The sequence below is a fragment of the Pocillopora verrucosa genome, chromosome 7, assembly GCF_036669915.1.
Source record: "Pocillopora verrucosa isolate sample1 chromosome 7, ASM3666991v2, whole genome shotgun sequence".
NCBI classification, from domain to species: domain Eukaryota; kingdom Metazoa; phylum Cnidaria; class Anthozoa; order Scleractinia; family Pocilloporidae; genus Pocillopora; species Pocillopora verrucosa.
In genome coordinates this window covers 16,321,643-16,335,548 of record NC_089318.1, presented here as the reverse complement: position 1 = coordinate 16,335,548, position 13,906 = coordinate 16,321,643, and the positions used below count along the sequence as shown (strand labels likewise).

General features: G+C 37.5%; 1 protein-coding gene across 3 annotated transcripts; it reads right to left on the bottom strand.

Moving 5' to 3' along the window:
* Positions 1 to 201: 201 nt before the first annotated feature.
* On the bottom strand, positions 202 to 12,733 carry LOC131768314 (tumor necrosis factor receptor superfamily member 16). Of its 3 annotated transcripts, none has more exons than XM_059084047.2 (6): positions 12,608 to 12,733; positions 5,692 to 6,003; positions 4,280 to 4,541; positions 3,207 to 3,401; positions 2,730 to 2,831; positions 202 to 2,421 (listed from the first exon to the last, which is right to left on the bottom strand). In XM_059084047.2, the coding sequence occupies exons 1-6, from the start codon at positions 12,665 to 12,667 to the stop codon at positions 2,153 to 2,155; spliced, it is 1,200 nt and encodes a 399-aa protein (XP_058940030.2). In that variant the 5' UTR covers positions 12,668 to 12,733; the 3' UTR covers positions 202 to 2,152. The 3 variants fall into 3 exon arrangements, with proteins under 3 accessions (XP_058940030.2, XP_058940027.2, XP_058940028.2); XM_059084044.2 differs by lacking the exon at positions 12,608 to 12,733 and adding an exon at positions 8,793 to 9,002; XM_059084045.2 differs by lacking the exon at positions 12,608 to 12,733 and adding an exon at positions 8,793 to 9,002 and having other exon boundaries at positions 2,730 to 2,828.
* Between the last annotated feature and the right edge of the window lie 1,173 nt (positions 12,734 to 13,906).

The following is a 13,906-nucleotide window of genomic DNA, read 5'->3' as shown; positions in this document are numbered from 1 at the left end:
TAAAGCCAATTTCTCAATTTATTACAAACAGGTCACAAAAATAATTATACATTCCCTTCTAGAAGAAGCTTAAAATAATAACGAGACAGAAGAATAAATTATACATTAAATAGGATCTCTCTCCCCCCCCCCTTAAATACGATCCCTTGTCCTAACTCATATGTATTGAAAGTAATAAACTTGGAGCATGAAGGAAGCGCATTACCAAAATTAATAATTTTAATAGTTCAGTATGATTACCCGTATCTCAGCTTTACTATTGGCTAAAAAAAGTGCAGTTTTTTCGCTACATAGCCAGTACTTATTTAATAATAATTTGACACATGCATATTTAGGCCAACAGTTTACTGGCGCAACAAGCTTGACCACAGCATCCATTTCTCTACTGAGTACCTTTGACAAAACAAATTGTTTAAACTTCATCCAGGAATATCCCTTAGTAAGTCGTCGACCATTAATAACGATAAGATTACACATACTCTTCATCCCATTTGCGGGATTTAACTAAAGATAATAATGTCTTCATTAACTGATCCTTCCTAAAATTAGTAGCAACATATATAACCTGTCAATCAATAAGAAACATTATTTTCAATTGTTTCGGGTCCTAAAGTACGCGAGGTTTGTCTGATGTTGAATAAAAACAACTCCCCGACTTACCAAACTTGCCTTTACCAAACATCAAAATGTCTCTTTCATTCAAAAAGAATTAAAGTAAAAAGCTTCGATCTTATGTCAAATTCCTTAATATGATCACGTACTTTAAGGCCGTCAAGCATTAGAATAATTATCTTTTAATTGTTGTATGAAATTGTCCATAAATTAAATACCATTTCATTCAATACAAAACAATGCCAAGATGCAATTGTCAAAATATTGCCCATGAACTCGAGCGATTATAAATTTGTGCTCAGTTATTTTAAATTTTTACTCGAGAGTACAAAATTATTTTCAAACTAAGTTTAGCTTATCTCTCAGCAAAGTAAGAAAATATTCATCTTAATTTTTGCGTTAAAAAATATATTTTCAAACAAATGATTCCGTTAACAGCTGTATACAAAAATATACACTCTATGAGAAACCCCATATGGTTTCTACGTTTTGTACGATTCATAAATTATTGTGAAAATTTCCAAATAATTCTTCAAAAAAAAAAAGTGCGGATTATTGACTGAAGACGCCAAAATTAAAAAAAAAATTAAAAATTACGCAGAGTTTCTTTCAGAAATAGTATTGATCTGCGGCCTGAAAGAAAATCGCAGCGTGTCTCTTACTCGGCGACAAATATTTGCGTAAATCATCAAAACAAAAAGACATTTTGTGGTTTGATTCAATTTCACCAAATTCAGAACAAACGCACTTAAAATGTTGAAAACTTTACTTTTAGCAAAATAAAGCGAAAGTGTTTCATTGCGTTATATTTAACATTGCACATTAATTCCGTCAACTACGTGACTACTAAATGGCATAAAATACCAAATTCATTTCTCTATATCGCCAAAAGCGTGTTCAGTTGATAAGCACCTCTTGACGAATAAAAGGTCAATTTTGTAATGGTTCACTGGTTTTTAAAATCCAGTTATTTTCACTTTTTCCTCTTTCACTCACGAACGCCCCACCTCTCTGTTTCTCTCCCCTTAGGATCGTTGGATCTAATATTCCACGATAATAAATTAATGGAATGATAACAATTTAAAATACCAAACCGAAAAAATTAGCCATCGTAAACATTTCTTAACATCATTTTAAGAGAATCTCGTCAAAATAATTCTAAATGATTGAAAGGGTCATAAACGCGGTTTGACCTCATTTTATGAATTAAATAGTCTTAAAACATACTAAATTTGTCAACCTAATAACCTAAAAATTCACTAGTATAGCATAACCCCTCTCAAAACTACAGAACGAAGGACTTCGATGTAAGAGCACCCACGTCTTCGAGATTGGGCTGTAGATTTCCGGCTTAAAATTTTATAAATTATTTCACTACCACAGGATTCCTCAAACTAGATTCGTGGCAAATTGACGCTAGATATTAAGTTTCTCCGAGAAAATGTCATACTTCAGCTCAAAGATGGCTGCAGTACTTACACTAGAATCTTACTTACAATATTTACGAACAAATTACCAACTTTGGTCACGGAAAAAATTGCTACACATACATTGCGGTGATTTTCGCTTCTTTCGACCATTTCATGGCCCTGAAAATGTCTCTGAGCGCTGCAACAGTGGAAGTGTCTCTCTGGCCCCATTCCACAAGCATAGCCTCAGTTGCTGTTCTCCTATCCAAAGCAAAATTATTGATCTGGGTGCTGTTGAATTTGAGTCGTCCCCCAAACTGTTTCCATCTGTCTCCGGGATTTAAATATTGCGATAGATCCGTAATAAGGGTGTAAGGAGCTTCTCGTAGCAATTTATCACCTGAATTGACAAAGAAATGAAAGTGGTATTACAATCAAGATAGTGAATTTGAAACCGACAAAGAAAGGCAATTCTCATGAGGGCATAAAAAGGTCTCCTTTTACCACAAAATCCCACATGAAAAATTTCTTTGTGGCTCAAGATTGAATAAAATAAGCTCCCACGCCCTCTGGTTGGAGGAGAAGTAGAAGGGGACGATCTTAGAGTTAAGTGAAGAAAGGCTTACATCCGCAAAAAAAATACGAATGATTAAAAACAAAGCTGTATAAAAAAAAGCAACAACAATAAAAACAAACGATGCCACAAACCTTGTCGTCCTCCAATACAGGGTAAAGAGGTGTAAGGATTTTCTACAGCTCCTACGACTTCACTTGAGTTTGATCTCGTACTGGGTTCCTCGCAAGAATCTACTGAGATAAAACGCATATATAACCTTGATGACACGACTCTTTCACTTTACCAAAACGTTGAATAAACAATTGCGACCTTCAGTGCACTTCTCTACGCAGCCTAGACTACGAGCAGTCTCTCTCATTAGGCAAATTATGTAACGCAAGTAAAAAAGCTTAACTGGAACTTTCGGAAAACTAGTTGTGTGACTCACTCACAGAGTTCCGCGCGCTGCGCTAACATCAATAATTTTCCAATGATCCTTTTTATAAATTTTTTTTTTTTTGCTTACACGACGGACTTCGCCGAAAAGTAGGAACTGCTCGTGGCTTAGCGCAGCGGGTTACCGATTTATACCTTAAACATCGTTAAACAGCAAGAAAAGTTAATCATACCCGACTTGCCCCTGTTCTTTGTGCGTTTTCTGTTATTCCGCCTCCTGTGCAGGACAACAATGGTCCCAACAATTATAAGTACAACCAGCAATGCGACCAGAGAGTACAAGACAGCCTGATAGTTAGTTTCTTCCTCTTCCAAAGATTCATATTCTTTCTTCTTCCCCGTTACAGCCGTCGTAGACGATATAATCGCTGAAACAGAATTAGTAAGACGTGAGGATGGCGTCCAAGTTGCCTGAACCGCACCTTCTTCCCAGAGTCTCTCTTGTGTACCCACCCACTGAAACGTTTCAGGGGGAGGGGGAGGGGAAAGGGAAGGGAGGGGACCCCAGTGACGAGGTTGTCCTTAGCCAGAGGGCACACAGTCACAAGGACTACCTTTAAGAAATTTTCACTACAATTTAGGGATTGCCTATACCTTACGGTGTGCCTTTTCATCATTCCATTTTAAAATGTCACACATTTCATTAAAAATCTCTAAAACTTTCTTATATTTTGGCGGTAAAATCGCATTCTCGACCACTGATGATAAATTTTTTTCCTTAAGTAACTCCCATGAGTGATCAAGACAGAATTTCTCCTCACAATATCAATATAATATCATCCAGATAAGTGATGAGAATAAAGAAAAATATTAATTTGAGGATAATTAGTTGATCCAATACTAAATTCTCTGAACTAACATTATAAGAATTGTATGGTTGACAGTGAGAAGAATTACAAATTCGATCTGAGAGTTAAAGGGTTAAAGCACTGCACCTCACAGGTGAACTGCAATTTAAGCAATCACACAAAAAAAGCCTGAAAGAAATTCAGGCTTCGACGGGATTCAAACCCATGCCTCCTCCCAGATACTAGTTGGGAGTTGGGGGCTACTACATGTCAACTAAGCTGCGAAGCCGCACTTTGCGAGCAGGGTTCATTTCGTGGGTGTTCTTCTTTCCAGTGGAGGAATCTGATCAAAATTTTTGAGTGGTATTTATTTTATTAAAAATTATGCACCTAAGCGATTATCTATAATTTTTTAAAGCAACCTATATCCAAAAAAAAATTGATAAAGAGAGACTTACTGGAAAGAGTTGAAAAAGATTCAGATCCTGATGAAGATTTTGACGGCTCTTCCTTCGCTATCCGTGTATCACCATTAGTTCGTGGCTTTGATTTGGTGGGTACAAGTAAAAAAGGTTTCTGTTTCGAATTATTAAAATCTTTTTCCGGTGTGCACTTTGTGTCTCTTCTTCGTATGCAGGTTTCTTTAACAACCTCTCCCTTCTGACACTTGCTACATGGTTTACAAGCATCAAAGCCCTTGCCAACTGAGAATGTTTTTCCCTGACAAGAAAGAAAAGACAATTAACAAACTTGATTTGAAATCAGTAAAATAGGGCTGTAAGTATCTTTTTACCATGAATAAAAATAATTTTGAATTTCATCTATGGGGAATTCTCTTAACAAAAACTTTGTCTTTTCTCGTCACAATGTTACTGAATAAGGTATCGATATTTGGAGGAGAAATTAGCAAAGGGCTCCGTATGAAACCTCAATGGCCGTATTTATTTGATATTGATCATTTCTAGTATCGCGTTTCACTGATCACTGAGGTCATCTGTATCGGACGTTTGTCTGTTTCATGGTTCTCGAATCTACTTTGACGTACTGCTTTTGAGACACGTGTCATTAAATATATTCGTCGTCCGCATATTTTGGTCGTCTAATTCTAATGCCGTCTTATTCTTCGTATCGGTAGAGTGTTTTTTTTCATCGAGCGTCTCAAAGCCAAAAACTAAAGGAATCGCGCCGGCTAATATATTAGAGCGAAGGAAAACGCCCTTAAGTGCCATAAAGAGCTCAAATTAATAACAGGCAGAAAAATGCGGTTGAATAAGACGTCATTAGTTTCTGTTTTGAAAATGATTGGTTAAGTTTTTGAACCAATCATTGTGTGAAGTAGAGCAAAACCTAAGCGATAACTAATTATTTTTGACACTTGATTAAAGACGCGCTATCGTCTGGGTAGTAATCAGGTTAGCGTAATAAAATTTTTCTTTTAATTGGAATATAAGCTTTAAATAATCATTTCCTTGGATGAAAAAACATCAAAGAGGTAAGATTAAGCCTTTAACACCTGGGACTGATTGGCAGCTAATTTCTCCTCACAGCATCACAGCTGAATTAAACATTAGGGTCGTGAGAATAAAAAAATGATCGTGAACTGAAGAAGCTATTGACCGTTAAACAAATTCTCTTTCTCGCTATCATAGGAAGTTGAGAGAGAACGGTGTGGAGAATATACGCACTGATCCAGTAGTGTAAAGGGTTAAACCAAAACGAAACAAGGATGGCTATGAATAGGGATGATTGCCAACGATTGCACTTGAAAAAACTTGAAAAACTCAAAAGTTTCGTTATTCAAGATGAAAATATGGTAGCATCGGTCATTTAGGAAGAAGTTACAGGTAGATCAGAGTATTTTAGGACTTACCCTCTCACACCGTTCACAAACTGTGTTCGTCGTTGCTGTGCAATTTTTCACAAATCCATATCCTCGTTTACATGGCTGGCACTTGAGACAAATCAGAAATCCGTTAAAGTAGTGACCAGGTAGGCACTCGCACTTCGTGTCCGAGGTAGGGGTACATGCTTTGACCATCACGTTGTTCCTACCCATACACCTTTTACACGTCGAACACATTCGTGCATTTTCGTGAGCCGAAAATGTACCATTTGGACACTTCTGACAAACCAAAGCAGTTGAATTAAGAAAGGTTCCTGGACCGCATCCCACGGCGATTGTCTGCGAAGAGAAAGTGAAATCAGTTCTTTCTTTTTTTTTTTTTTGAGGTTTTGCTGTTCCAGTCCTTGTAAGTTGGTTTATCATGATAGTATTGATAAAAAGGAATCCTCATAAAGCTATTTTTAATTTCATTCGATAGTGAAAATTTGACAATAAATACAAGCGACCAAGCCGTTTTTATGACCAAACAGGCCCCCTTTGACATCAAAATCCCCACAACCCCTCCCTACTCAAACACATTTTCCGTTTCGTTAAGGGGAGGAGGAAAACTTGCTCAGGCCAGCTTTTGAGCCCGGTATTGTTGAGTTTCAGTTCAATTTGCGAGAGCCACCTAAGCAAGACATACAAGACAATGCGTCTTAACTTTCCCCTCTCACAACACCGGCTGTCATGTAATTCGCGACAACACCAAACCGTGACTCATGGTGACTAAGTTCCGTGATGCATGCAAATCCGGATCATGGGCAAATACAAAGGGGGCCCCATGTCAAAACAGTCTTTGACACTAACCGAAAATTTGGCAGAAATAAGTAAAGACAGTAAAAATTAAGGATTATTCCAAATTATGTTTTGACTTGCTACGCTTATCATGCGATTACTTTGTCCATTGCTTAGCGTTCGTACTAAGTCTCGTCACGTTGTTAACGCACGTTCGACATTTATTTCTGCTAAAAGTGTCATTGTTCAATCAAAATTTAAGGTCAGGAGAAAATGATAGAAGCCTTTTTATTGTGAATTAAAAATTTTAGGGAAACAGTAAATTTTTCTTCCTCTTCTTCACGTTTTTACATGATAATGTATTTAATATTGTAAGGAGAAATCACTCATTTGTCAAGGAAGCTGCACCATACTGCCCGTTTTTTGTTTTTATGTTTTTTTGTTTCTTTCTTTGGGTCTCTATTCGTTTGTGTTTTGTTCTGTGTTTTTTTGCATTTTTTCTTCTTTGCAGGAGGAATAAGGAAATTTTTTTTATCTTCGCGTCACAATCAATCTTCAGACAACATCTAAAAGAACTCGCCGTTTACATCCCTCATGTTTACCGCAGTGAAGCACCACTCCAAGCAAGCCCACATTAATCGCAAATAATGAACCCTGAACGCCGCTTCTCACGTCAGATTTCAATGAAAAATTTAGTAAAAACTTTACAACTAAAAGGCAAAAAATGGTGCTTTTCTTTTGAAACCCCTCTAATTTCCATGTAATTGTCATGATACTGAAAACATCTTAATTGAAGTCAGAAAAACACTGCACAGGGTCACGTCTTGGGGGTTTAAAGCAACTTTTCATTTGACCGCTCAGTTATGTTTTCTAATTTTGTTTACAGGGTTCATGTGACATGTACTCTTCGACCTAGGAGGTAAAAAAAGTTCTAATAAAATATTTCACACCGAAGTGAAAGGTAAATTGCCCTTTACAGCGTTGCGTGCTTGACTTCATGCACGGGTAATTTACACAGACATCTCGGTAAATAACACACGCGAATAATATCAGACTGCAAACAAACTAACCACTTCACGGTCTACGAAAGAGCAAAATTAACCGTCCAAAAAGGGTGATTTATACTTAAATTAAGACGAAGTTTCAACGGAAGTCCACAAAACAGAACACAGTTAAAATCCTCCCCGCTGAAATGAGCCCTAACATAGCGTGAGCTAGCACGAAAAGCCAATTAATCGAGCTTGGCTTTATGTGGTTTCCGCCAACACTTAAGTCGGTTTACATTCTAATGTTTGGCGGAAAAAGGTACGAAAAAAGGTCCTCTCAACCGTTTTAACATGTGAAATAGACAACCAGTAAAATAATTAACATATCAGTGGAATAAAAAAAGTTGATTTCGCTTTCCATTGTAAAAATAACGCCACAAATTCAAATGTTAGACAATGATATTTCCGTCGTCGAAAAGGCGCTGACTTGGCAAAAAGATTTTGGCTGGTCACGAAATGTTTATCAAGCGCTGGATTCGAACGGGTGCACCTCCTTTAAGCACAAAATACTTCTACATTTTAAACATGACCTGCAACAAAGTGAGAGGATAGAATGGTTTATCGCCTTGTACAGTGATAACATAAATCTCCACTTGAAATGCCAATTTCCCGCAGGACGAGCATGGTGAAGCAACACCAAGCCACAAACTTTACCTTTAAACTGAAAAAATGTTTCCTTGGCGATTTCCTTAACAAGAGTGGTTTCGTAATCTTAAATTATCTACAAACGCAAACAATATCTTCTGTTTACGATGAAAATTCACCAACACCTTGTTAACGTGCGGATTCATTCAAAACCACTCGCATTAATAACTTGAACAAACATATCATGGCTGCTTTGGCGCCTGCGTCGAAATAACCAAATTTCGCGAAGCAAGTTATGTACCACGGAAATTCGGAGTTTGAAAGTTCTTCGCAGATTACCTCATAAGGAGAAACATTTAACTAAAACGCATCTGATAAGCTGAGCTTAACCTTAAATTTTCAGTTCAGATTTCTCCCTCGCTCACACTTGATATTTTTTTTAAAAGAACATGTGTAGGCGTATGACTTGTGCAATTTGACCATACACACAATATTAGTAATACTGACCAAATTTTCTCGTTGGTCACCGCGATTGCGAACTAAATTCCTGTAGGAATAATTCTAAATTTCGCTTAAAAAATGCAATTCTGAAGAAAGCCCGACATATCGCGCACGGATGAACATTTTATCAGTCGATTGAAAGTAAATATGTTTACTACAAACGATGTCTTCTGTCGACATCATAATAAACACAAACAAATATAAAAAACGATCTCCAACCTGTACGCTGTGAAAACGTGAAAACGGCATTCCCTGTGATAATAAAACTACGCACCAAAGATACTCAAAGCTTCCAAAACCCATTTTGGGCTTTTTAACGACGGTGCAGAAGAAACGCAACTTTCCTGCTAGGCAATGTATGAGTTAATGTCAAGTTCGCCGGGCGTAATATGGGGCTATTGTTCCAGCACTGCCAATCATTTACTTAAAATGCGTCTTGACTTTCAATGTCGTGCTCAGGCATATTTGAAAAGACCACTGATAGAATTGTGCTGTAAAAAAGGTTTTAACTTTCTTTAAATCTATGTTCCATTTTTATCGCATCATTTTCCGCCAAGAGTGTGTGTTAAAAATAGCATTATGTAAAGCAAGAACAATTTCCCATATTCACGTACCAAATACACAATTAGGAGCAAATTTAGCTCTCAATGAAAAAAGTTTCATTTCTTTTCCTTTCCACCGAAAATGTCTCAAGCCGAAATGACAAGCCATTTTTCCACACATGTGTAGACAAACGCATCAAACAATTAGCTTAAAAGATAACAAATATTCGAGGGACGAAGTCCATTTTCTATGTAATTTATATTAAGCGACATTCAATTACAGAAAGAGACAGTTAGTCGCAACAATTCAAATGTTTACCATCTAAATTTCCGATTCTACCCACGAAGGTTTGAAAAAATGCACTAAAAGGCAATACAGAAACGCCTTTTCCTTACTAGGAGCGATTCATGCACGAGTGACGCCCTTTACTAACTTAAATATGGATATATTTTATTATTGAGAATGAAAACTTCTGTTCTCAAAGATTCAAGACGATCCATACTTTTAACATAACATTTGCGACAAGAACAATAACGCATCATTATAGGAAAAACGAATATGTAAAAATTTGGCTATAGAACATGTCGCCTTGAGTTCACATTTAAGTCACGTGCAATAAATTTCAGTAGAATTCAATTATTGTAAGTGAACATAATTTGTCTTCTGTTCTCGAGTTAATACCCCTCAGTTGCCATCAGACCTCTTCGTAGAAAACAGAACTTATATTAATACTTATATCTTTAAGGAAAGTGCCAAAGGTAAAATATTTTCTTTGGCTACGAGCAATAATTAAAACCTATGAGCTATTTAAGATAAAATGTGACCCTTGTTCAGATAATAGCCTGCCAGAAATAGGTCACGCAAGCATGTATCATTGCAAAATCTTACTTGAAATATTTTTAAGTGAGAAACATGGCATCTGGACCGAAAAAAATCAAGTGCACTATCCACTAAATAATCTTCAAAGAAGTTCGTTTATTAGAAACAGAAAGCATTCTAATCGCAGCGCTGTAGACCGCGCGAAACACTATGGCGCTAGCTTTGTCTAGCAGATCACGACATATTATTCAATCTGTTTGCTTTATATTGCTTTGGTATGAATTCGCGTTCAAGTAGTTAAAACATCATGCTAATTTTCTCCGTTTTCCTGTTTTGTTTTACAACAGTAAGCATTACCTCCCCTATAAAGTGTTTATTTTCTTGTATTTGTGTCCGACAAAGCGTTAAGCAAGAAAGGAAATGTGTATAGTACGTGATTTGTTCATGTGAGCTAAACAATATTACACTTGAAAGCGCTGTATGCGTCGTTTTACACGTACAACAAAGAGTTCTGTGAAGTGGTAAAACAGGCGACGAAAAACTGTGCGGGAGAAGAGTATTTAACCAAAATGCCGTTCCGATGGGAAATAGAGTTCCAGCTGTGTAAAACAAATCGAACGGTTTCCGGTCCTGAAATCAGACCCGTCAAACACGCAACCCAATGAAGCTTTTATCTATATTGTATGCAGGGCTTTTTAATGAAAAAGCGCATTAAACAATTTTGAGTGGAAAATTGGTTTTAAAAAAATCTGTAAATTTGAAAGTACACATCGTTTCCTAGATTGCGATAGAACGATAGATCCGTAAGACTGAGCGATATTTCCGGCGAAAGGAAACAGTTTGGAATTTTAATACATTCGCGATGGAATTTCCTTGACATCTTGTATTTAATCCATATCGACAACGATGCGTCTTTACTGAAGTAATGAATTACTAGATTACGACGCGATTTAGTTTGTTTTGCCACTTCACCACTTGACAACATGGGAGCATCTTGCAAAAACGAAAGAGTTGTTTTCCTCGACGAAATTATCCCCCGAGGACTTAAGCCACCTTGGCTTTTGCAAATATTTTTGTCCATTTCAAAGAGCTGTTTTCGCCGACGAAAATGAATAACTCTAAGGCACCATTCCACAAGTACGCCTTACAGGTGAATTATTTCAACTATGCTGGTGCTGTTTTGTTGTAAATAAGGGTCGATTAGACCTTTCGATCTTTAGTAGCTCTCCCATCGCGATTTCCACAGTCAAAATAATTGCGGTCTGCAATTTAGCTCATTTTGCCACGGGCATTGAACGCATGATGTTTTGTTTTATAACATATTTGCCAACATTAGACTTACGACTGGCGCCCCGCAATACACGAGACTCACAGCAAGCTATATCTTCGTAAAAGAAAAAAAAAGGTAAACACGACACGCTCAATGCTCTGCTTTGTGCAATTTTCACTCGACTGACACCGCAAAGTGCAGCAATGAAAAGAATCTTAAATTTAATTGTGGTCTCTATTTATTGCGTATTGTTTTCGTGAGGCAAGTTTGAACAGATGCAGGGAGGAGGGTCAGTTTACAAGTCGCCCGAGCATACAGGCCGGCTAACACGAGCCGACAAAGAATGCTACTTACCATCATTTTAGATGTTTAATTTGCCGAAAAGATGCGAGAAAAAGAAAACACTCTTGAAATGGATTAAGAAACTCTAGCGAAGCCAAAAGTGCCGCCAACATTTAAGACGGCGTAATGCTAGCTAATGTGAATCAAGCGAAGTAAAGCGATTTGTTGAAATTTTGTCCGCAGGGCAAAGGCCCCAAATGAAGCGTTGTCAAACGCCTTTTCCTTTTCTGCTTTCCAGTAACGAGTATTGGGTTGCTTTGCCCGAGTGTTTTAGTCGCTGTTATGTTTTGCAGTCCAAACAAGTCGGATATTTGTATCTCGCAGTTGCTTTCAAACCACACAGCAATTAGTTGTACATTGATGGAACCGCGTTGAAAGTTAATTATTGCAAAACCCAAATCAAAACATATCTTTCAAAATAAACAACGAATCTACTCAACACGAAAGAGAACTAGGAATTATATCCTAATTTAGCACAAATATCGAGTTCAAGACGGCTAGTCGCCTGACGATAGCAGCTGTATTCGATTTTCGCATTCACATGGTGGTCTCCAGAACATATGATACGTGATACTTTGTTAAAAGCATGTGCTTGTGCGATCTCTGAAGACACGAAAACTTCTCAGCGAAAGGAATAGGTGTAGAACCCACAGCTGAAACGACAACAGCGCAAGAATGAAGAATAAATCCCTCGTGAAAAGCTAGAGTGAGATGTGAATCGTGTCAATTTCCATTTGTATTGGAACTGTGTGTTGTCACGAGCATAAATAGCAACCAAAGGGAGATTTTATCATAACTGCTTTCAAAAACATCCTATGATTATTCGCATCAAACAACCCCGTGAAAACATAATTTTTTGTGTCATTCATAGAACTAATCTGAACGCTAATGGCCCTGAAACGTTTCGAAAGCGACTCGGTCGTCCAACGCCAAGACGATGAAATAAGCAAGGTAATCAAAACCATTCTAGATTTCATAGTGCGGACGCCTCGAAGCCAATATGATACGAAGAAATTGCTATGTTTTGTAGAAAACAACTTAAAAAAGATGAAGGACCTACCGTAATCAGCAAAGAGCTCCCGAAAATAGTCGCCAGAAGCGCGAGAGAGCGCGCTACCATCTTTGGTCCCTCCTCGATCCGCGAAAATGCTAAGCTCGGCAATCTTTTTTGAAGGTCGACCCCACGTGAGTGTGTTCGGGTTTTTTCCCTTCCATGTGACGTCACTGTTTATTTTTGTCATGCCTTGATTCCCATGGGTTCCCGCGACATTCTTGAAAGTCTTGTACATTAGAGGGATTTGGAAAAGAAACTTATTAATTGGATTAACTTTATTTTAAGAGAGTAAACACCTCAAAGAATCATAGCAACGTATTGTTTTAGAGCCAGAGAATTATTTGAATTAATTTGTGACTGAAATGACAGGGAAAGGAAAAATCAAAAGTGGTTTTATTCGAGAATGGAGCAGATGTCATCGACCAGAGGCCCATCGCCGCCAATACTGCTCAATTGATAAGACCTACATTCAGGCAGACTCTTTTGAAAGAAAAAAAAGAACAAAATTATTCTTCTTCCAAGATCGGTTGAAAAAAAATAATGAATAACTGTTTATGTTTAGTGACCACCAAGGTTTTGAAGGTACAAGATTACCGTCACAGAAAGTGGGGCCAAGGTAATCAAATGGATCGACAAGATACTTTAAGTGCCATATGCGGAAATAATTTAACTGGCAGAGAGTGATAAGCGCGTGATGGCCTCTTTACAGGCGCGCGAGATTGAAACGCCCTCCCAATCCTTTGATCAGTTCTTATTATACTGTTATATTCGCCCGATTACTTTCCACAATTGACGAGCGGGTTTCGGAAATCATCTGACGTCATAAGCTTTAGCTCATCTAATTGTAAAAGTGTATATATACTTCAAGTTTACTTCCCACAAAATACCTCTACAGTCTGGGAGTCTAGAAATGTAACAAAGCATGTTGTTATTCTGATGTATCAAACAAGCTAGGCATCTTTTTCATTTCTGTCAGTAATTCTTATAAATGGTATATCGAATACCCCAGGTCAAAGAGGTCATAATCTCTCTTTTGATTTATTCCTGCCGCTTGGTTCATTCAAACTTGATCCGAAGAACAACAAGGACGAAGGGGTTGGAAATTTTTGCACTCAAATATTGACGTCGTCTCTCAACAGTAAAGAAAAGAGTTCCTTATGATTAGATATCGAGGAAAGTTGTCGCAAAAAGAGGAATTTTGTCATCGACTTCTTAAATTTCAATATGTTTAAATCCCCTTTATCATTTCCAGAGCGCTGTACGTAATTTGCCCTTTATGGGAGTGGCCGACTCAGTGCTTTGGGA